A 24,272-nucleotide genomic window follows, 5' to 3' on the forward strand; every position below is an offset into this window, starting at 1 on the left:
AGAGCCAGGAGGTCACTTTGCTGTCCCGGGGGCTCCATGGGGACCTCCCAGGGCTTGTCCTGTGCAATCTCCTGGAATCAAAGGCTCTGTGGGGACATTGCAGGGCCATGTGGAGTCCATTGGGACACTGGGGAAACTCATGGAATGAAGGGACCACTATTGCACTGCTGAATGCCATGGAATCAAAGGGCCATTGTGACCCTGCAGGGCCTCCTAGAGCTGAAGGGACCATTGTGACACTGTCAAACCTGGTGGAATCAAGGGCCCAGTGAGACAGTGCAGGTCCTTAATCAACCCAACATGGAAAGCACAGAAACTCGTGGCACCAAGGGGTCACTGTGACACTGTGGAAAGTCATGGAATGAAGGGGCCACTGGGACACTGCAGGACCTCCTGGAACCTTGTCTGGTGGGAAAGACAAAGGGATGTGTGGGAGGGTTTCACTGACAACCAGGAGAATATTGGAGAGGGACCTTTACACACCCAGATCTTGATGTGTCCACACATCTCTGCATGGGTGTGGGTGTTGTTGCCTTAAGAGACCATGGAGAAAAAGACTCCAGGCCAATTTAGGTAGGAGATAAGATAAAGAGACCTGGGCCTTTAATGAATTGTTAGGTCTAGAGGAACACATAGCATGTGTGCCCCCCCAGACAGAGGTTCTATGATTTTATAATAAGGTTCATCCAATCCCAGGTTTATGCAGCCCTGGTTCTGCCCCATTCTACCCCCGACACATCCCTTCAGGAATGGGGTTTGGTGTCTTTGGGACCCCATCTTCCTCATCTTCATCTTCTTTGCAGAACACACAATCCTGGGAGTTCCTAAAAAGTTCTGTCTAGAAGGTCACTGTGTCTGGGTGATATCTTCTGGTCCAGGCCTTAGGGTTATTTTCTACAATTCTCCCTTGAAAAGAAGACTAAAAACGGTGTTTATGGGGATGGTATGGAATGGGGTAGTAGGATTGTGTGTGTGTAAATACTCTTTTAAGGGTAAGGGATATAACAGAGCTACATTAAAATATATTCACTACACAACTAGTTCTAAAATACACAAAACTTAAAAAAACCCAAAAAGATCTGAGACATCAGTGTGAATTGACTCTGGTGTGACTGTTGTTATTGTGTATCTATAATTCAGTCACTGTTCAATTGTAACAAATTATATTGAATCCCGTGATAACTGTTGAGATGGTCAGTGATTAAGTGCTACTAATCTCTTTTGCCCCCTTATGTTTGGATCCAAACCCATTGCACCCTGACCCTCTTGCATCCCAAGGCTCTGTTTAAATCACTCCCTTTCATAAAAAAAATAGCTATTTTTAGCAAGAGGCTCTTTGAAATTTTCCTCCTTAGCTAAACTACAAAACAAGTCCAATTAGTTGTTGAAGACAATTACATGAAGACAATTAAAGGAAGGAAAAATTATTTGGTTTTTGGTATTTTAATGAGCCCCACAGTGTGTTTAGAGACAAGTCCATTACCCTGAAGAACTGAGAAAAGACTGAAGTAGCTGCTCAAGAAGTCAGAAGCCAAAGCCCAAGTCCCTTGAAGCATTGCTGGGCCCCACTGAGGGCAGGCACTGACAAAGCCTCCCCAGGGACTCCTTGGAGCAGATCCTTGCAGGCCAGGAGTGCAGGCAGACAAAGGCTCTGGGCAGGCCCCTGCAATGCTGAGCAAAGCCTGCCTTGGTTTTGGGGAGCACAAAGGCCAAGGCTGAGCCCCAGGCCCTGGCCCAGCAGATCCTGTACCTGCCCGGGGGCTCAGGGCTGTTTGGGGAGGCAGTGGGATGGGAGGGGGAGCAACAACAAAGGCCCAAAACTGGGCAAGCCCTGCCAGGCTGCTCAGGGAGGGGCGAGGCAGAACCCAAGGGCAGAAGCTGCCAGGAAAGTGGCTTGTGGTGGCCTGAGGGGCAGAGGCAGCTGCCAGAGCCAAGGGCACAAAGGCCTGGGTGCCTTTGGGCCTTGCAGCCCTGCCAGAGCCCTTGGCCATCTCTGCTGCAGGCTGTGCTCCCCTGGCCCTGCTGCTCCTCTGGCCTTGCAGGCTGCACACACCCCTCCTGCTTTCCCACCCCCCTCCCAGCAGCATTTCTGGGCCCTCCCTGATGGCTCTGCTGTCCCCCAGCTCTGGCTGCTGCCATGTGCACTTGGCCTTCTTGGCTTGGATGCTGAGCCCCTGTGCCCCAGGACATCCCTGAGAGAGCCCAGGCCCTTCTGCTGGGGGTCCCTGCAGAGCTGAGCAGATCCAGGTCACCTCCCATTGCTCTGCCAACCCCTTGGGGCTGCTCTGGGCCCTGCAGGTCCTTGCCCTGCTCCCAAGGGCTGTGGGGGTGCTTCATGGTCAGGGCTTGGGCTTCAGAGCTCAGGGTAGTGTCGCAGCCTGGGTTAGAGAAAGGAGACAACAACACAAGTGTTCTTGACCAGTAGAAGGTCAGCCATGCTGTCCCTTTGTTGAGGGGAAACAAGGACTTATATAGGGTAGGATAGGAAAGGTGCTGGAAACTGGGAGGAGTAAAGGATTGACAGGTGGGTTTATCAAATAGCAAACATAACTAAGGGATAACATAATAAAGAACCAATCACAAGAACATGGGACAATGCTAGGACTGCCTATACTGCGGCAAATCTTAGCCAATCAGGGTTGGGGAAAATTGTGAGGGTGAAAATATGTCTAAACATGTCCTATTACTTTAAAATGAATGGAACTGGGGTACAAAACATAACATGTTCTAACAATTCTTTCACTTAAGCGAATCAGATACCACTCATGTGGTAAATGTACAGTCTATAACAATTGTCCAGACTTTTCCAGCCTGTAAGAAGTCTCTTGTTCGGTTGAATTCCTTCAGTTGTTTTTTTTTTTTTTTTTATTTACAAATCTCTCCATTTTTCATACCTCTCTCATTCCTTCTATTTATCCACCACACTTTAAAGCAAATAATTAGTGAGTCTGGAGTTTGTGGTCATCTCACTGCAGTGGTCCAGCCCCTGAGGACAGGTTTCCGTGCACACGTTCTGTTTTCTTCCACTTCTGACTACGCACACACCACCGAAACGCAAGCAGTGCTGCTTCCTTTGGTCCAGCCAGCCGATGGCCGATGATCTTCTAAATGTTAGAAGGTTCTCAGCCCCATGAATGTGGCACCATTTGTGGAAGTCTGAAAAACAAAACTAACACAATCTCAGTATGGGGTAAACCTGAAATGCTTTCTTGGACAGAAAACACATTTTTAAGGGTCTTGGAGGCTGGACATGTTAATGGCAGGAGGAGTTATGATAATTAGGAAGTTACACAAGTATTTACTACAGTGTCCAAATAGGTTAATTTTTCTTAAAGGAGGATCAAAGGATTTAAGGGGGTTTTAGACATAGTTTAATAACATTATCTCAAAGAGTCCTTTCTTGATTCTGCTGGAGCCAGTTCAATCCATAAGGTTGTACTTTGATAGATCCTGTGACAGGAGTCCAGCTTCTTAGATCACGGCATGTTTGTCAGCCTCTGCTTTCCAACGTTTGCCACTCAAACCCTGCAAGCTCCTTTCTGCTGACAGCTTGGTTTGGAAAGCTACATTCCAGGATTCCTTTGGGTTCAGAAGGCCCAACAGTGTCACAATGGCCCCTTGATTCCATGAGATTCCACAGTGTCCCAGGGTTCCTTTGGGTTCATAAGGCCCTGCAGTGTCCCAGTGGGCCCTTTCCTCCAGGAGGTTCCACAGTGTCCCTGCTGGAACACACATGGCTGTCATGTTGTCACCCCTGCAGAGCTGCCTCCAGCTCTGGGGTCCAGCACAGCACGGACATGGAGCTGCTGGAACAAGTCCAGAGGAGACCAGCAAGAGGATCAGAGGGATGGAGCAGCTCTGCTGGAAGGAAAGGCTGAGAGAATTGGGATTGTTCAGCCTGGAGAAGAGAAGGCTCCGGAGTGACCTCACTGTGGCCTTGCAGTGCCTGAAGGGAGCCAACAAGAAAGATGGAGAGAGACTTTGGACAAGGGCCTGCAGTGACAGGACAAGGGGGAATGACTTCACACTGACAGAGGGCAGGGTTAGCTGGGATATTGGGAAGAAATTCTTGATTGTGAGGGTGGTGAGATCCTGGCACAGGTTGCTCAGAGAAATTCTGGCTGCCCCATCCATGGAAGGTGTTTAAGGCCAGGCTGGATGGGGCTCTGAGCAGCCTGGTCTAGTGGAAGGTGTCCCTGCCCATGGTAGGGGGTTGGAACGAGATGCTCTTTGAGGTCCTTTCCAACCCAAACCATTCCATGATTCTGTGACCGGTGGGGGATGTGGTGGCTGGAGCTGTTGGGCACAGAGAGCCCATAATGATGGAGTTTTCCATTGTGGGTGGAGAAAAGAGGGGGCAGCAGAACTGACACCTTGGAATGATGAAAGGCAGACTTTGGCCTGTTTGGGAGATTGTTGGTGGAGTCCCTTGGGAGTCAGTCCTGAAGGGCAAAGGAGTCCAGGAAGGCTGGAGGTGCTTTAAGAGGAAATCTCAAAGCACCAGGAGCTATGCCCATGGGCCCTAAGACAAGCCAGGGGGCAAAAAGCACAGCTTGGTTAAACAGAGAACTTGGGCTGGAACTCGGGAAAAAGAGTGTGACTCCCTTCAGGAAAGAGGGACAGGAGACTTGGGTGGAATACAAGGATATGGTAAAGATTTGTAGAGAAATAAATCAAAGGGCAAAAGACAAAATGAAGCTGAACTAGAGGGCCATGGAGTAGATCATCCTAACTGTAAGAACTCCAGGGGATGAGGCCTACCTAGTGTGGGGTTGGGAAAGGCAGGTCCTGCCTGACAAACCTCATCTCCTTCTCTGACAAATGACCCACTCAGCAGCTGAGGGAAAGGCTGGGGATGTGTCTGTCCTGACTTCAGGAAAGCCTTTGGCCCCATCTCCCACAGCATCTCCTGCACAAACTGGCTGCTCATGGCCTGGACGAGGGAGCTGTTTGCTGGGGGAAAAACTGGCTGATGGCCCAGAGAGTGGTGGGCGATGGAACGAAATCCAGGTGGGGCCGGTCACTAGTGGGGTTCCCAAGGGCTCAGGGTTGGGGCTGCTCCTGTTTAACATCGTTATTGGTGATCTGGATGAGGGGATCGAGTGCCCCCTCAGGAAATTGGTGGATCCCATGAAGTTGGGTGTGAGTGTGGATCTGCTGCAGGGCAGGAAGGCTCTGCAGAGGGATCTGGACAGGCTGCATCAATCAGGCCAAGTGTCAGGGCCTGCACTTGGGTCATAACAAGCCTGTGGAAGGCTCCAGGCTGGGGGCAGAGGGGCTTGAGGGCTGCTCAGCAGGAAGGGACTTGTGGGTTCTGCTTGACAGTGACTGGATATGAACCAGAGTGTGCCCAGGGGGGTAAGAATGCCAAGGACACCCTGGCCTTTCTGGAGAACAGGGTGGCCAGCAGGCCCAGAGCAGTGATTGTCCCTCTGTGCTGGGTACTGGGGAGGCCCCACCTGGAGTGCTGTGTCCAGTTCAGGCCCCTGAGTGCAAAAAGGGCCTGGAGGGGCTGGAGCGTGTCCAGAGAAGGGAACGGAGCTGGGGAAGGGTCTGGAAAACCTGTCTGATGGGGAGCAGCTGAGGGAACTGGGGTTCTTTAGTCTGCAGAAGGGGGAGCCCAGACAGCACCTCAGCACTCTCTACAGTGACCTGAAAGGAGGCTTTATTGTGGAACAGGGGTCAGACTCTTACGACAAAGCCTTTAGTGAGAGTAAGATAAAAAATGGCCTTGAGTGAGGTTCAGATTAGATACTAAAAAATTGTTATCTCACTGAGAGAGTCTTTAGGTGTTGAAACAAGTAGCCCAGGGAGGTGGTGGAGTCTCTGGAAGTGTTCAGATGGCATCTGGATATGGCACTTTGGGATATGGTTTAGGGGTTACTATGATGGGGCTGGTTGACAGCTGGATCAGAAGATCTTGAAGGTCTCTTCTAGCCTTGGGGATTTTACGATTCTCTGACCTGTCATCAAAGTTTTCAGGTCTGTGCTCTTACACAGTCCTGAGGATGTTTTCTCAGTTGGGTTCCTCAGTGGGACCCATTAACACTACAAGAAACTTTACACTTTGAATCTCACTTTGGTTTCTCAAGAGGTTTCTCAACTCTCCTCAGGGTCTGATGTTAAGGGACTCATCCCCAAAGCCCCCAGGGTGATGAAATGCCTGGGGCTGTTGCAGTGCTGCTGAGCTGGGCCGGGCTCCTGGCACACAGGGAGCTCCTGGAAACCAAGAACAGCTTCAAAGACACAGTTCTGCCCAGGAGCAGCTCCTCTGCACAGCCCAGCAGGGCTGAGGGCACTGCCTGCAGCACCCAGGGCACAGGAGAGAAGGCAGAGAGATGAGAGGCAGCCTGGGCTGGGAGGGGACTGAGTTCTCACTGTGGCAGAAACCTTCCCAGGATTTGAATGAACAATTCTAAAGCTGTAGGAAAGTTAAACTTCCCTTCCTGCAGGGATCTCCTAAAGCTGCCAAATCCCACAGCTTGTAGGATCTTTAAGAAGGCCTCTCCCAGTCCCTGCAGGGCAGAGGAAGTGGCCCTATGGCAGAGCAGGGCAGGGCAGGAGCTGCAGGCAGCAAAGGGCAGGCAGGAGAAGGGAGCAGGAGGTGAAAGGGATCCTGGGCTGGGAGGACAGGGCAGAGCTGCTCAGGGGAGGAACCTTGGCAGCCCTTTGGCACGGGAAGGCTGTGGCTGCAGAGCAGTGCAGGGGAGTTGCTGCAAGTGGCTCTTGCAGCTGCCAAATGGCAGCCCTGGCAGGAGCTGTCAGGATGGCTGTGCTGGATTTGCTGGGGGGCAGCAGGAGAAGCTGCTGCAGAGCAGGACTTGCTGCTGCCCCATCAGAGGCCCAGGGCCAGAAGGTTCCCTGTGCCAGGGCTGGCTGTGGGGTGGGAAGGTGGGGGTGCAGCCAGGGGTGCCCAGGGCTGTGGGGCAGAGCAGGGTCCTGCCCCCCAGGGCTGTGTGTGCTGGGGCAGGGACTCTGCTGCCTGCCAGGGGCAGCTCTCAGCCCGGCCAAGGAGCTGCCACGGCCCTGCAGGGAGGCACTGTTGCATTTCCCTGCCATCCCCTGCTGCCTGGGGTCTCCTTGTTCTCACCCTTGGCTTTTCCGAGCCAGTGTGGGGTTTGGGGGGGCAAACACAAACCCTTTGGGTGCTGCTGTGGGGATGTGTCTGTGGGAGCCAAGTGCCCAAGTGCCCTCCAGGCAACTTCAGGCTCTTCAGCTGTTTCCCTGGGTGTCCTGCAGGGCTGCAGGTACCCTTCAGGAGGGCACAGCTCTGCAACAGTATCTCTGTGTTGCACAGGATACCCGTGGAGAAAACTCCATTGAAATGGTCTGGGCAGCTGTACTTGGGAGCTGCAATGATTCCTCTGTGTGGCAGTCGTGGAGGAGAATGATGAGATCCTAATCAGGCATCCTGAGGAAAGGGAAGGATTCTGTTAATCTGCTCTTTAAACCAGGATTCTTCTGCTCCCAGAAATACCTTGTTACTTTTTGAAGGAATTCCTAAGAGTGATCCCCTTTCAGCTCCAAACTGCCAGCCAGGGGCAACTGTGAACAGGAAAGATGGCCAGCTCTTGTCTCTGCACCAAGACATTATCCCTTTGCCTCTCAGGACTCAGATTTCACTTGGAGCACATTAGAAATGTCACAGGTTTCAACCATCCAAACTCACTCCTGGCAAGAGGAACTGAAACAAAATAAAGTACCCAAATCCCCTCCCTCTGTTCTCACTTGTGCAAACTGTGAACAGCAGGTCTGGAAACCCTGGGATACATCCCAAATACATTCAATTGGAGGTCACTCTGTGCTCCAAGTTGCCTTTCCCAGCAGAGCAAGAAGGATTCCTCAGGAGTCCCTTCCAGGGTCCCTGCTCTCAATGCCTCCTTCAGGTAGAAAACCTCAAAGATCAGGGGAGAGGGATGCAGAGAGATCTTCCTAAAAAGAGGCCCTGAAAGTTGAACTGTTGGGACATGTAATATGTTTTGCTGATTCACTCTGGCCTAAATCGGTTCTGCTTTTTCTCCTCAACAGAAAATCAAACCCTGAGGAAGGAGCAAATGCCCAACAGCAGCTCCATGGCCCAGTTCCTGCTCCTGGCATTCTCAGACAGGCGGGAGCTGCAGCTGCTGCACTTCTGGCTCTTCCTGGGCATCTCCCTGGCTGCCCTCCTGGGCAACGGCCTCATCCTCAGCGCCGTAGCCTGCGACCAGCACCTGCACACCCCCAGGGACTTCTTCCTGCTGCACCTCTCCCTCACAGACCTGGGCTGCATCTGCACCACTGTGCCCAAAGCCATGCACAACTCCCTCTGGGGCACCACAACCATCTCCTACACAGGATGTGCTGCACAGCTCTTTTTCTTTGTCTTCTTCATCTCAACAGAGTATTTCCTCCTCACCATCATGTGCTACGACCGCTACGTTGCCATCTGCAAACCCCTGCACTACGGGACCCTCCTGGGCAGCAGAGCTTGTGCCCACATGGCAGCAGCTGCCTGGGCCTCTGGGTTTCTCTATTCTCTGCTGCACACAGCCAATACATTTTCCCTGCCCCTGTGCCAGGGCAATGCCCTGGGCCAGTTCTTCTGTGAAATCCCTCACATCCTCAAGCTCTCCTGCTCACACTCAGGCTACTACAGGGAACTTGGGCTCATTGTGGTTAGTGCCTGTTTAGTGTTCGGTTGTTTCATTTTCATTGTTTTCTCCTATGTGCAGATCTTCAGGGCTGTGCTGAGGATCCCCTCTGACCAGGGACGGCACAAAGCCTTTTCCACGTGCCTCCCTCACCTTGCCGTGGTCTCCCTGTTTATCAGCACCTCATTCATTGCCTACCTGAAGCCCCCCTCCATCTCCTCCCCATCCCTGGATCTGGCCCTGTCAGTTCTGTACTCGGTGGGGCCTCCAGCCCTGAACCCCCTCATCTACAGCCTGAGGAACCAGGAGCTCAAAGATGCCATAAGGAAAATGATGTCTGGATGCTTTTCAGAAGGAAAAACCTGCATCTTTTCTTCTGCAGAACAGTCACTGTGTAGCACATTTTGGCCCAACCTGCCTTCTAAAACCTTTGATATTGGTGGGGGTGGGGGGCTTTCCTGATTTTTCCTTCTGTTCTCGTCATTAACACTGAAATTTTGTTCTTCATCCCATATATAATTCACTCTCTCTTTTATTTGACCCACAAAATGTACTAACTAGGAATCTTGCTCTGTGTGCATTTAATCTAAAAATTTGTGCAGCAAGGTATTTGTTGCAATGGACCTGCAATATATATAAATGAAAAAGTCCTGTCAGAAATGGACTCGTGAAGAAAATCAAGAAACCAGCCCAAATGTCTTAAAAACAGAGGTTTTTAATGTTGTTTAAGTGAACATGTTTTCAAAGTGTCTTTTTGTAGTATTTTTGCTAACTCACTTTCTTCTTCTGAAAATTCCCCAGCATTATCTCTATTCAAGAATGTCCAAGGAGATATCAGGAAGTTTTCTCTTTGGCTTTCATCTACTCCTTTCTATTGGTTGTTCACCCTTTATTACCAGTGGTGTTTCTGTAAGACCCCCTGAACTTTTAATTGACTATTTTGTAATCCCCCCAAAACCTACATATATCCCTAACCATACAATAAATCTCTCTCTCACTCGCCCTCTCTTGTGGTCTCTGTGAGCCTTTTCAGGCTCCTGGGACCACATGGTTGGGGGCAGAGGGAAAGCATTTTCCCCTCCAGGTAATGGGTTAAAACCCCAAGTCTTGGAGCCCCCTTTTCCAATCCACCATCGCAGGTATTTGTCAAACATCCTGCCTGTGATAGTTTGTACATGAGGAATCACAATCCCTGAGTGTAAGAAAGAAATAGACTCTGCAAAGTCTTGTTGCTTTGCTTGTTTCTCCATGCAGACAGTGCAGGGAGGGCAGGGACCCACTGGGACTGCAGGGCCTGAGGGCTGGCTCAGATGTTGTGTGTTGGTGGCTGATGGGCAATGGAGATGACAAAAGATCTCCAGGTCACCTGCCTGGGGCTCTGCAGCTTGTGCTGGCTCTGATGGCAGGGGAGGACTTGTGTGTAGGAAATGAGGAACTGCAGGAGAGCACAGAGGATCTGCAGGGACAGCCCGTCCCATCCAGTCAGCAGTGACTGGAGCCCTGGAGCAGAATCCTGCCCAGGGTGGAGTCACCCAGACAGAAAGTACTAAATCTTGCTGGGAAGTGTCAAGGAGAACTCTGCAACCCCAGGGGACACAGCAGGAACAGAAAAACTCTTGCAAGTGGCTTCTCTTGCTCCTCAGTGAACTTGCAGAGGCCAATAAGAGCAGCCTCCCCAAGCCATGTCCCAGCTCTGGAACAAGGCAGGGCCCCTCTGAGCACCCTCCATGGCCACACAGGAGTGTCTGTGGGAGGTGCTCAGTGGCAGGGAGCACCATCAGCTGACCCTTAAGTTCATGGAGTTCCTCAGTGTCAGAATGGCCCCTTGGTTCCAGGAGGTTTCAAAAGGTTTCAGGGTTCATTTTCTTCCATGAGGCCTCACATGTCAAAATGGCCCCTTGGTTCCCCAGATTGCAGTGTCCCTGTGTTCCTTTGTTTCCAGGGGGCCCTGCAGTGCCACAATGACCTCCTGGTTCCAGGTGTTTCTGCAGTGTCACAATGACCCCTTTATTTCAGGAGGTTGCCCACTTTCCCTGGGTTCCTTTGGCTCCAGGGAGCCCTGCAGTGTCACAGTGGCCTCTTCATTCCATGGGTTTCCCCAGGGTCACAATGGCCCTGGAATTCCAGGAGGTTCTGCAGTTCCACAGGGGCTCCTTGATTCCATGAGGTTGCACAGCATCAGCACAAAGCTGAGTCCATACTGATGGAAGAGTTGTGGAGGTTGGGAGGAACTGGGACAAAAGGGATAAGATAATTGGGGAAGGAAAGAGGGGTTTGGCCAACAGAGAGGCAAGATTTTGATGAGTAAACAAAAGGTCCAGATAATGCTGAGGGTGCTGAAACACTGACTGTGCAAACACTCCTGATGGGCCTCTTGCACTTTGTAACCTCAAGCCCCAACAATACCAAAAGTGCTGCCCCTCCCATTGACAGGAATCCACTGCTCTCATTCCAAGACAGAAAAAGCCCAAATGCAGAACTCCAGACTCTTATTTGTACTCAATGCCCACCCCATTCCCAAACCTGTATTACCAGCATGAAAAGCAAAGCTTTAATCCTGACCCAGACCAAAACCCTCTTCCCCTAATCATGAACCAGACACTGCCAGCCCCACAGCCCTTGGGAGCAGGGAAAGGACCTGCAGGGCCCAGAGCAGCCCCAAGGGGTTGGCAGAGCAATGGGAGGTGACCTGGATCTGCTCAGCTCTGCAGGGACCCCCAGCAGAAGGGCCTGGGCTCTCTCAGGGATGTCCTGGGGCACAGGGGCTCAGCATCCAAGCCAAGAAGGCCAAGGGCACATGGCAGCAGCCAGAGCTGGGGGACAGCAGAGCCATCAGGGAGGGCCCAGAAATGCTGCTGGGAGGGGGGTGGGAAAGCAGGAGGGGTGTGTGCAGCCTGCAAGGCCAGAGGAGCAGCAGGGCCAGGGGAGCACAGCCTGCAGCAGAGATGGCCAAGGGCTCTGGCAGGGCTGCAAGGCCCAAAGGCACCCAGGCCTTTGTGCCCTTGGCTCTGGCAGCTGCCTCTGCCCCTCAGGCCACCACAAGCAACTTTCCTTTGTCTGCCTGCACTCCTGGCCTGCAAGGATCTGCTCGAAGGAGTCCCTGGGGAGGCTTTGTCAGTGCCTGCCCTCAGTGGGGCCCAGCAATGCTTCAAGGGACTGGGAGTTTGACTTCTGACTTCTTGAGCAGCTTCTTCAATCTTCTCTCAGTAGTTGAGAACAATGGACTTGTCTCTAAACACACTACTCATTAGAATACAGAAATCCCTCAGGATCTCTTTGTCTCCCTTTAATTGTCTTTAAGGCAATTTGAAAAGAAGTCTTTTTTTAATTAAAGGATGGATATTTTTCAATTCAGAGGAGAGGGGATAGGGCTGTTCTCCAAGCGATCTTGATGCTGAGTTTCTCATCAGGAGATCCAGTCTGATTCTGTACGATCAGCCTCGCTCTTCACCCCCCGCCTTGCCAGGCTCATTAAAATAAAGACAAACAAATTTTTTTACTTCCTTTAATTGTCTTCATGTTTTCAATTCTTCAACAACTAATTGGACTTGTTTTGTAGTTTAGCTGAGGAGGAAGATTTTTAAGTGGATGTCACAGAAATATATTTTTTCTATGAAGGGGAATGATTTACACAGAGACATAGGATGGAAAAGGGTCAGGGTGCAAAGGATTTGGATCTAACTATAAGGGGGCAAAAGAATTAGTAGCGCTTAATCATTGACCAACTGAACAGTTACCAAGGGATTCAATAGCATTTACTAGAACTGAACAGAGACTGAATTATAGATTCACAATAACAACACTCACACCACAGTTAATTCACACTGATATCTCAGATCATTTGGGTTTTTTTTAACTTTTGTAGATTTTAGAACTAGTTGTGTAGTGAATATATTTTAATGTAGCTGTATCATATCCCTTAAAAGAGTATTTACACATACCAAATCATACTACCCCATTCCATATCCATCCCTCTAAATTCCATTTTTAGTCTTCTTTTCAAGGTAGAATTGTAGAAAAACACCCTAAGGCCTGGACCAGAAGACATCACACAGACACAGTGACCTTCTTAGCAGAGCTCTTCAGGAACTCCCAGGATTGTGTGTGCTGTGAAGAAGATGAAGATGAGGAAGAAGGGGCCCCAAAGGCACTAAACCCAATTCCTGAAGGGGTGTGTCAGGGGGCAAAATGGGGCAGAACTCGCAGTGCGTAAACCTAGGATTGGATGGACCTTATTATAAAATCATAAAACTCCTGTCTTGGGGGGCACACATGGTATGTATTCCCCTAGGCCTAAGGACTCATTAAAGTAACAGGTCTCTTTATCTTATCTCCTACCTAAATTGACCTGGAGTCTTTTTCTCCATGGTCTCTTAAGGCAACAACACCCACACCCAGGCAGAGATGTGTGGACACATCAAGGTCTGGGTGTGTAAAGGTCCCTCTCCATAATCCTCCTGTTGTCAGTGAAACCCTCCCACACATCCCTTTGTGTTTCCGAAGGGAGAAGGTTCCAGGAGGCCCTGAAATGTCACAGTGACCACTTCATTTCATGAGTTTCCTCAGTGTCCCCATGGCCCCTGGACTCCACATGGCCCTGCAGTGTCCCCACAGAGCCTTTGATTCCAGGAGATTGCTCAGGATGACCTCTGGGAGGTCACCATGGAGCCCCCGGGACAGCAAATGACCTCCAGGCTCTTTGGGAGCCCTGAGAACTTCCCCAGGGGAAAATGCCAGATTCTGTAGCAGTAGTATTAATAAAATAAATAAAGGGTTCTAGGGACCAGAGAGACACCAATGTGGTGTGTAAAAAAGTATCCTTTGTTGAAAGAGACAAGAGCTTAAAAAGTAGTTTCAAATGGCAACAGGTCACAACCAATGACTTTCTTAGTCAGTCATACACAATCATTTAACTGCACATGTGTGATAGAGTAAGAACTGCAACTGCCTGCATGCACCCATACTATAACCCAAAACCCCACAATTCCCCTGGTTTTATTAATAACAAGATATAAAACAGTGCACTTTTAAAATCCTTAACTACTTTTCAACAGGATATTTTTTGACAGAGTAATTTTTTTTCTTACTTAAACCCTATTTCCTTAAGGGTCTCATGCAATTGGGTAGAACAACAACTTTATTATCTGAGGGTCTATATGTAACAGGGGAAAACTTACTTTTATTTAAAGAAAAAAAAGTTTTAGGGGGAGGAATGTCTTGTTCTCAGCATATGGCAAAGAACCAAGTCTGAACCATTTCAAGGGTTAAGGATTGGACTGGAGGATCCTTGGGGGTCCCTTCCAACTCAGTATATGCTGTGACTCTGTAATTATCAACCCTATGTTCAGCACAAATCCAAAACACAGCCCTGCACTGGCCATGGGGAAGAAATTTAACTGGACTCCCCCTGAAACCAGCACACCCATTATGGACTCTCACAGAAACATCCCACAGTCCTTTGTCACCTGGAACCAGTGACTCTGACTTCCTGCTTCCCCAGCCCCAGGGATGGTGTCCTTGTCTGCTCATTCCTCCACACTCTCTTCTCAGTGATGGCATCTTAACCAGACAAGCCCCTGGGAATAATTTCCTTCCAAGTCTTCAATTCTTCTGTGGTTAATTAGACAGATCTCAGAACTGTATTCAAAGTGAATACACTGTATTAACAAAACCACAAATAAAGATGTCTCTTTTGTGACCTGCTTGCTTTTTTTCCTGTTTTTACATTGATATCAGCAATCCCCAGTCGATGTTGATCCAAATCACCTCCTAATTCAGTCTGAATAGATACCAAAATCAAGACCTTTTATGTCTGACAATCCATCAGACTTTATCCCTATCCCCACCCCACCACTGACTCATCCAACCCCTGGGTCTCAAAACAGCCTTGGGCAAATCTGAGCTTCCTCCACTAAAGGCTGGGCCTGCAGGTTTCAACTCGTTGGCACCAACTCCCACCTGCTTGGCTTGGAGAAAGAGCTGCACAAGACAGTGGGTTTCTGTGGCTGGGTTTTGGTAGTGGGGAGGCTTCAGGGATGGCTTCTGTTAGAATCTGCCAGAAGCTTCCCTTGTCCCAAGGAGCCAATGCCAGCTGCTCCAGGACAGAGTTCCTGCCACTGGCCAAGGCTGAGCCACTTAGGAACAACAGTAACACCTCTGGGATAACATATTTCAGAAGAGAGGAGAGTTGCACAGAAAAAATTCCAGCCTGGGAAGAGCAGAGTGAGAACATGGGATAAGAACACAGACACCAAGGTCAGTGCAGAAGGAGGGGCAGGAGGGACCCCACAGGAGCAGGGGAAGGACTCAGAGCTGAGTCTCTGCAGCCCATGGGGGAGCATCGGGGTGCAGAGACCCCCCTGCAGCCCCTGGAGGCTCCCACGCTGGAGCAGGGGGATGCAGGAAGGAGTCTGTGACCCTGGGGCAGGACCAGGATGGAGCAGGTCCTGGCAGGGACCTGCAGCCCGGGCTGTGCAGAGGGAAGCCCAGGCTGGAGCAGGTTTTTCCAGGTAGGAGTCGTGGCCCTGTGGGGGACCCACGCTGGGTCAGCTCATCCCTGAAGGACTGACCCCATGGAGGAGGGACCCACGGGACAGCAGGGTGGGAAGAGCTGCTGCCCGAGGGATGGACTCACATTGGAGAGTCCATCCAGGACTGTCTCCCTTGGGAGGGACCCCCATGGGAACAGGGGAAAGACTCAGAGCTGTGGCCCCCCTGTAGCCCTTGGTGGAGACCAAAGTAACACAGGTGTCCCCCTGCAGACCATGGAGGAGCATCGGGGTTCAGAGACCCCCCTGCAGTCCAGGAAAGAGTAACCCACAGGAGAGAAGAATGGGAAGAGCTGCTGCCCGAGGCATGGACTTAAACAACACCTGACTGCAACCCCCTTCCCTGTCCCCCTGCACTGCTGGGGAGGAGGAGGGAGAGCTTAGAAAGAAGGAGGGGTGTGGGGAAGGTGTTTTTTCAGACTGTTTTATTTCTTACTCTTTGGCTTTTATCCTGTTAGGAATAAAGTTATGTACTAGCCCTACTTTGAGTTTGTTTTGCCCGCTAGTAAGTGACTTTCTCCCAACCCTTATCTCTACTCAGGAATCTTTAGCTGTTTTTTTTTTTTTTTTTTTTTTTTCTCATCTATGGATTTGCAGAGGGAGGGGGAGGTAATGGTTTTTAGTGGATGTTTTAAATCCAGCAAGGGTCAACCAATAACACCAACCCATGTGCTTGAGGCCCTTTTGTGATGTCACAGCCTATCCTCTCCGTTCCGGAATAGCCCTTGGCCACCAAAGAACCAACACCCTACACCCCCAAAGTGAACCCCCACCTGTGTGCCATGGGCCCCTTTGTGATGTCATGACCTGTCCTCTCCATTCCAGAATGACCCCTGGCAACCAAAAAACCTTCCCCTGGTCTCTCATGTTCAGTTGGAGGGCCACTATTGGCATTCCGTGGGCAGCAAGAGTGTTCTCTTCTGGCACCTTTTGTCTGGAAGGAATCTTCGTCCGTATTCAGTGTTTGGAGTTGGACTGGCAATTACAGCGCAGGCTCCTGCAGGCGAATGACTGCCCTTCCCCCAGGAAAGAAGGCCCTTATGTCTCTCATGTGCAGTTGGTGGGCCACTATGGGCACTCCATGGATTGCAAGAGCTTTCTGTCCTGGCACCTTTTGTCTGGCAGGAATCTTTGTCCACATTCCAATTTGGCAGTCGGACTGACAATTCCAGCACGCGGCTCCTGCAAGTGAACGACAGCCCTGCCCTCCAGGAAAGAAACCCCTTCCCCTTGGCCTCTTTTCCTCTTCCTTCAAATACAACCTGCTTGGCAGCTTTCTGCCATCTCTTCTCTTGGGAATTGTGAAGATAGACCCGCTCCCATGTTTAATACCTCAGGCAAAACCACCTTTCCTGACCTTCCCCAACCTTTCCCAAAGCCGAGATGTGGAAAGAACTGTTGTAAGATTATTAATATCAATAAATAAGGACTCTGCATGGGCCAAGGGACACCAATAGGGTGTGTAACGGAATGCTTTACTGAGAGAGAACAAAGGCTGCAGTAGCAGTTTTGAATTGTAAGACATCCCAACAGGTAACCCTCTCAACCAATCCTGCCAAGGTTCTTCACTGCTCATGTGCACCGGACTCCTGCAGACTTCGTTTCCCAGAACGCTCTGCTGGCACTCCTGAAACCCCAAATGCTGCATCTCCCCCTTTTTATTACAACAAGATACAGAACAGTGCAATCCTGAAACTTCTTAGGTATTTTTTTAACATAACATTTCCCATTTAACACAGTAACTTTTAACATCTGCAAGTGGCCAAGGTAGCCTGGACACACTGCCCTGGGCAAAGGGATGTGCCTGGAGAAGAACAAGGCAGCATTTCTGTGCCTGCACAAAGGAATCCATGGCACAGAGAACCCTCTTTCTTGGCCACTTGCAGATCCCAGCCTGGGATCCCTGCAGGGCCCTGAGCTGGAGGGGCTGCTCTGCAGAGGGAGGGGCTGTGGCACCCTGGGCTGAGCCTGCCCTGGCCATGCTGGTCAGGCTGGGAAGCAGAGCCAGCAGGATGGGGATCACTGCTGCTGAACCCCTTTCCAACCTTTCAGAAGGCTCAGGAGCCATGGACAAGGCAGGGCAGGATTATGGGGTGTCTCCAGTGGCACAAAGGAATCAAGGGGCTGCTGGGACACTGCAGGGCCTCAAGGAACCAAAGGATCCCTGGGACACTGTGTGATGAAAAACAGAATAGAATACAGAGGGGGATAATGTCATGGTTTCAGGAGGATTTTCTCATGGTAGAAAAGTAAACCTGGGACACTGCAGAACTTATGGAATCAAGGCTCCATTGGGACACGGGGAATATCATGGAACCAGGGAACCCTGTGACACTCCAGGGCCTCCTGGAACCCAAAGGCCATTGTGACACTGTAGGGCCTCATGGAGCCAAAGGAACCCAAGGACACTGTGGAATCTCATGGAATCAAAGGGGCTATTATGACATGTGGGGCTCATGGAACCAAAGGGACCCTGTAACAGTGACAGGGGTGACATCAGACTGTGACTTGTCACTGCTGGGGTTTCACAGGGCTCCATCTTGGGCCCTGTGCTCTCCAACATCTCCATCAATGACTTGGACTCAGCACTGGAAGGGACACTGAGCAAGTTTGCAGGTGACCCAAAACTGGGAGGAGCTGCTGAGCCCCTGCAAGGCAGGAAGGCCCTGCAGAGAGACCTGGACAGATCCCAGGGCTGGGAATCACCAACCATGGGAAGTTCCCCAGGGGGAAGGGCCGGATCCTGCCCTGGGATGGGGCAACCCCGGCTGGACGGACACACTGGGAATGAGAGGCTGGGAAGCAGTGCCGGGAAAGGGCCCTGGGGGTGCTGGTGGGTGCCAGTTGGCCCTGAGTCAGCAGTGCCCTGGCAGCCAGGAGGGCCAAGCCTGTGCTGGGGGCATCAGGGAGGGGATTGTCCCGCTCTGCTCTACCCTGGGGTGGTCTCACCTGCAAGATTGGGGCAGTCTGGGGGGACACAATGGAAGGGAGAGATTGAGCCATTGGAGAGAGTCCAAACAAGGGCAATGAAGAAGGGCCTGGGTTTGAAGGTGTGTGAGGACACTGAGGGCACTTGGTGTGTTCAGCTGGAGAAGAGAGACTGATGAGAGACCTCACTGCAGTCACAACTTCCTGGGGAGGGCTAGAAAAGGGGCAGGCCCTGAGCTCTGCTCTGTGGGGACCAGGGACAGGACTGAGGGAATGGCCTGGAGTTGTGTCAGGCCAGGGTTAGGCTGGATCTTGGAAAAAGGATCTTCCCCCAGAGGGTGGTTGGGCACTGAACAGGCTCCCCAGGGCAGTGGGCACAGCACCAAGGCTGACAGAGCTCAAGGAGTGTTTTGCATAATCCTGTCAGGCTCATGGTGTAAGCCTTGGGGATGGTCCTGTGCAGGACTAAGGGTTTGACTGGATGATCCTTGGGGGTCCCTTCCAACTCAGCATATTCTGTGACTCTGTGATTATCAACCCTGTGTTCAGCACAAATCCAAAACACAGCCCTGCACTGGCCACAGGGAAGAAATTTAACTGGACTCCCCCTGAAAGCAGCACACCCATTATGGGCTCTCACAGAAATATCTCACAGTCCATTTGTCACCTGGAACCAGTGACTCTGAGTTCCTGCTTCCCCAGCCCCAGGGATGGTGTCCTTGTCTGCTCATTCCTCCACACTCTCTTCTCAGTGATGGCATCTTAACCAGACAAGCCCCTGGGAATATTTTTCTTTCCAATTCTTCAATTCTTTTGTGGTTAATTATTCAGATCTCAGGAGTGCAATCCAAATGAATATATTGTATTATCTAAACAACGAATAAAGATGTCTTTTTTGTGACCTGTTTAGTGAGAACATGGGATAACAACACAGACACCAAGGCCAGTGCAGAAGAGATCCCACAGGAGCAGGGGAAGGACTCAGACCCCCCTGCAGCCCCTGGAGGCTCCCACGCTGGAGCAGGGGGATGCAGGAAGGAGGCTGTGACCGTGGGGCAGGCCCAGGATGGAGCAGGTCCTGGCAGGGACCTGCAGCCCGTGCAGAGGGAAGCCCAGGCTGGAGCAGGTTTTTCCGAGCAGGACTCGTGGCCCCTGTGGGGGACCCACGCCGGGTCAACTCATCCCTGAAGGACTGAGCCCATGGAGGAGGGACCCACGGGACAGCAGGGTGGGAAGAGCTGCTGCCCAAGGGATGAACCCACTGGAAAGGTCCATCCAGGACTGTCTCCCATGGGAGGGACCCCACAGGAGCAGGGAAGGATCCAACTCCTCTCCCTGAGCAGTGACAGAAACAACAACTGACTGTAACCCCATTGCCGTCCCCCTGTACCGCTGGGGGGAGGAGGGGGAGCTGAGAAGGAAGGAGGGGTGGAGGGAAGGTGTTTTTTCAGACTTTTTTATTTCTCACTCTTTGGCTTTTATCCTGTCAGTAATAAATTTAAGTACTATCCCTACTCTGAGTCTGTTTTGCCCGTTAGTAAGTGACTTTCTGCCCACACTTATCACTGTTCAGGAATCCTCAGTTGTTTTTTTCCTCTCCTCTGTGGAGTGGCAGAGGGAGGGGGAGGTAGCAGCTTTTAGTGGGGGTTTGAAATACAGCCAGGGTCAACCGACTAAACCAACCCATGTGCTTGAGGCCCTTTTGTGATTTCACACCTGTAGTAGTTTTAAGTCTAGGCCTTCCTTGGTGACCAGGTTGTAACCAAGGAACCAAGGCCATGTTCCCAGTATTCCATACGATTTTTACGTAAGCAAAAGTATAAATAAGAAGAGAGAGGAAACTCTCGCTCTCTTTCTTCCGGTGGACCGAAGGCGAAGGTAGCTTTGCTGTCGCTCTGCCCGGGTGAGGGAGTGAGGCCTGGCGCATCTGGTTGGCCTTGAGAGGCAGAGAGTGCCGGCGGTTGTGTGGTGTGGCTTGCTATCTCTGGAGGGAAGTATTTGCATTGTATCCCTTTTTATTCCTTTTTCCTTTTCCCTTTCCCTTCCCTTTTCCCCTTTGGGTGGTTCCCTGCATATAATTTTCTTTATATATATATATATAAATCTTCCACTTAAAATTCAGTTTGGTTTGGGTTCTTTTGATTTTCTTTTTCGTGATCTTTTTGATCAATTGCACGAGAGTGAGAGGGAGGGGGAAGGCTTTGTCCCTGAGGTCCAGGCACTTGGCTGGGAGCCAAGTCCAACCTGGGACATTTTTGGAGGTTCCACCAAGATAACCAGTAGGTTTTTTTGGTAACAATTTCTGGGCAGGTGGCCAAGTTCTGCCAAACATTGACTTTGTTTTGGAACAGTACCGGGATCGCAGCCAAGAGGGATTTGTTTAGATAAATGTACCTCTTGTTTAAGAACAGTGAGGACAACTATATAAATAATGGCCACTTTCTTAATTTTCAATGTACTTTTAGCAGCTTTCGCACCTGTTTTAGGTTACTACATGTGGGACAATCCAAATCCAACAATGTTCAATTGGCAAGACATCTGGGAAAGGTATTCTTCCTATCTTGACATTAAACGCTGGATCCTAGAAATTCCCAAACTGACTGTTGCCTCCAATGATTATCTAAATTGTGTGGTAACAATTTTGTTTATGATGAATGTGATGAACATGTTATTTAAAATTGGAAGGATTGTGTTACGCTGGTTCCCTTGTTATAGGAAAGGCCGTACCTCAAAGGGATTAGCTGGAGCTTTGGAAAGGGGCTTGAAAAGGGCAGATCCTGGTTGGCAAGGAGCATGGGAAGAGTTTGGTAAATGGATCGGGCACTTGGCACCTCCCATTACTTGGGACTTCACGGCAGCACAGGCCTTTGATCCTAATGAGATAACCCATCGTTTAATGGAAGGTTGTCTTACATATAAGGATCCAAATACCCAAATCTCTGCTCTATGCTGGGGCCTGGCTAGTGCTTATTGAGCCACTGTAGATCATGTTCAGAAGACTAAGGCGGAGACAGGGACACAAACTATGCCAGTCGGAATGGAGTCCACCAAGACCAGAGTCCAGATGCCACTTGAAGCCAGCACAGTTTGGACCAAACCTGCTGACACTGGAGTTCCATTTATGGACTTTATGAACATGGGAACTCCAGCCACTTCTATGACCAAGACTGGGGCCCACACCACAAATCCTGAAATCACTATTGCCCCCATAACAAAAAAAGATGTGGATAAGGGATGATGCAGGGTCCACAAGCCTAGCCCCACGACTGAGGCGTGTAACTGAAGAAGAAGAAGAACTAGCTGTGAGAGAAGGAGCACGTCCCAAGGAATTAGGGGCGCGTCCAAAAGAGAGGGTGACGCGTCCGAAGGAAGAAGGGGCAGCAGCTCAGATGCCTGATGGAACACAAAAGCCAAGGAGAGTGTTGACACCTGAATACACTCTTCTTGACTGTTCCACAGAAGAGATGGAGGACTATCTGAAATCCTCATCCCAGGGTCCAGAGGACTACTCGTTACCTCCACCCGCGAGAAGCCCATCCAGGCACTGTGCTCGGTCCCCATCTCCACAAGCCAGAAAACCATCCCTGCAGCAGACACAACCCCCGCCTCAACCTCCACAACACAGAAGCCCATCCCTGAGACATGTTCCGTTTCCACCTCCACGTGAGAGAGGCAGAGTGGAAACAGTTCCACACAGATACATCAAAAGAGAAGTGGAAATGGATAGGAGGGATGTCCATCCAGAAGCGGGAGTTGTGAGAACATCAGAAGTATTACGATCATTGACCCCAGCAGAGCTCCAGGATTTGAGAAAAGATTATAGTCGCCGGCCTGGGGAGCGGATTCTAACCTGGCTGGTAAGATGTTGGGATAATAGAGCTAGAAGCCACATGCTGGAAGGTCACGAAGCACAGCAGTTGGGATCCCTGGCTCGAGACCGTGAGATTGAACAAGGAATTGCACGAGAACCATATAGTCATAGTCTCTGGCTTAGGATCCTTAATGCTGTGAGAGAGAGATATCAATTTAAAGAGTACTTAACAAGTTCTCCAGGAAAATGGACAACTGCGGAAGAAGGTATTCAATATCTACGGGAACTGGCCATGCTTGAACTCATCTTTAGTAATCCGGATTATTATGATATCTTAGACCCTGCGAGTCTCCCATGTACCAATCCAATGTGGAGAAAAGTAATTAAAGGTGCCCCTGCACAATACATCAACTGCCTAATTTCAGCATTCCATCCAAAGTTGGATGAACCGGATGTAGAAACAATCTGTCAATGGATACAGAGCATAGCGGAGAATTTCGAAGATCTGTCCAATGTTCGACGTCAACCCATCCACTCTAAGGGAAGAATGGAAGGAGATTATGAATATTCCAATTATGAGGATGACTATGAAGACAGAAATGACAGCGTTTCCCGAGACTACAGAGACACACCAGTAAAGCGATCTAGACCACGAGCTCGACCTCAATCTCGATCTTGGTCCAGATCTCGGTCAACAACTCCTCCCCCTACACACAGAAGGAAGGACCCTAAACGCGAATCACGTAATCAGCTGTGGTCCTACCTGTGCAAACAGGGAGAGAACATGAAGAAATGGGATGGACAACCCACTTCCAAACTTCAGGCTAGAGTGAAAGAGCTGAAGCAGAAGGAAGCCAATAAAAAACTTGTCTTTGTAGTTGATGCAGATTTCGTGGAAAAGCAATTGCGATCTCCACAACACAAGAAGACTGAAGTCCACTTTCTTGACAACAAGAAGGCCACTGGTGGAGCAAAGAGGATATCTGACACTGAATGCTCTGACAAGGACCAATAGAGGGGCCCTGCCTTCTGCCAGGAGAAGGAAAGGGACCAGAAGGATAATTGGGTTTACTGGGCTGTGTGGGTTCGATGGCCTGGCACATCGGATCCACAGAGATACTGGGCTTTGATAGATACCGGTGCCCAGTGTACACTAATGCCGTCTGAACACAAGATTATGGAGACTGTGTCTATTTCTGGAGTGACAGGAGGGTCGCAAGAGTTGTCAGTGGTAGAGGCCGAAGTAAGCTTAACTGGAGACCAATGGGAAAAGCATTCCATTGTGACAGGGCCAGAAGCCCCCTGTATCCTTGGTATTGATTACCTGAGAAAAGGATACTTCAAGGACCCGAAGGGGTACCGATGGGCTTTCGGTGTAGCCACGGTGACTGAGGAGAAATCCAAGCAATTGTCTGCCCTGCCTGGTCTCTCAGAAGATCCTTCTGTTGTAGGATTCCTGCAAGTTGATGATCAACAAGTGCCAATAGCCACTTCAACAGTGCATAGGCGACAATACCGGACCAATCGAGATGCTGTGATCCCTATTCATAAGATGATCAAGAAGTTGGAGAGTCAAGGGGTGGTCAGTAAGACTCACTCACCCTTCAACAGCCCCATTTGGCCTGTACGCAAATCCGATGGCGAATGGAGATTGACAGTGGACTATCGTGGCTTAAATGAAGCCATACCGCCATTGAGTGCTGCTGTGCCAGACATGTTGGAGCTCCAATATGAACTGGAGTCCAAGACAGCAAAGTGGTATGCTACCATTGACATAGCAAATGCATTTTTCTCCATTCCCTTGGCAGAAGAGTGCAGGCTGCAGTTTGCTTTCACGTGGAGGGGCGTGCAATACACCTGGAATCGACTGCCCCAGGGGTGGAAACACAGTCCCACCATCTGTCATGGGTTGATTCAGGCTGGAGAAGGGTGAGGCCCCAGAACACATACAATACATTGACGACATCATTGTATGGGGGAACACAGCAAAGGAAGTTTTCGACAAAGGAGAGAAGATTATCCAGATTCTCCTCAAAACCGGTTTTGCCATTAAGAAGAGCAAGGTCAAGGGGCCTGCCAGAGAGATCCAATTCTTAGGGGTGAAACGGCAAGATGGAAGGCGCCAGATTCCAACGGATGTCATCAATAAAATTGTAGCAATGGCTCCACCGACAAACAAAAAGGAGACCCAAGCTTTTCTGGGAGTCATAGGCTTCTGGAGGATGCACATCCCAGAGTACAGCCAAATTGTGAGCCCTCTTTATTTTGTGACCCGTAAAAAGAATGATTTCCAATGGAGTCCTGAACAACAGCAGGCTTTCAGGCAGATCAAGCAAGAGATTGCACATGCCGTGG

General features: G+C 50.3%; 1 protein-coding gene across 1 annotated transcript; it reads left to right on the forward strand.

The window, feature by feature from the left end:
• Positions 1 to 8,051: 8,051 nt before the first annotated feature.
• Positions 8,052 to 9,092, forward strand: LOC126650131 (olfactory receptor 14J1-like). Its single transcript, XM_050334597.1, has one exon. The coding sequence runs from the start codon at positions 8,055 to 8,057 to the stop codon at positions 9,090 to 9,092; it is 1,038 nt and encodes a 345-aa protein (XP_050190554.1). The 5' UTR covers positions 8,052 to 8,054.
• The last annotated feature ends 15,180 nt before the right edge of the window (positions 9,093 to 24,272 follow it).

The sequence above is a fragment of the Myiozetetes cayanensis genome, unplaced genomic scaffold (genome assembly GCF_022539395.1).
Source record: "Myiozetetes cayanensis isolate MyiCay16 unplaced genomic scaffold, myiCay2020 scf558, whole genome shotgun sequence".
Lineage (NCBI taxonomy): Eukaryota > Metazoa > Chordata > Aves > Passeriformes > Tyrannidae > Myiozetetes > Myiozetetes cayanensis.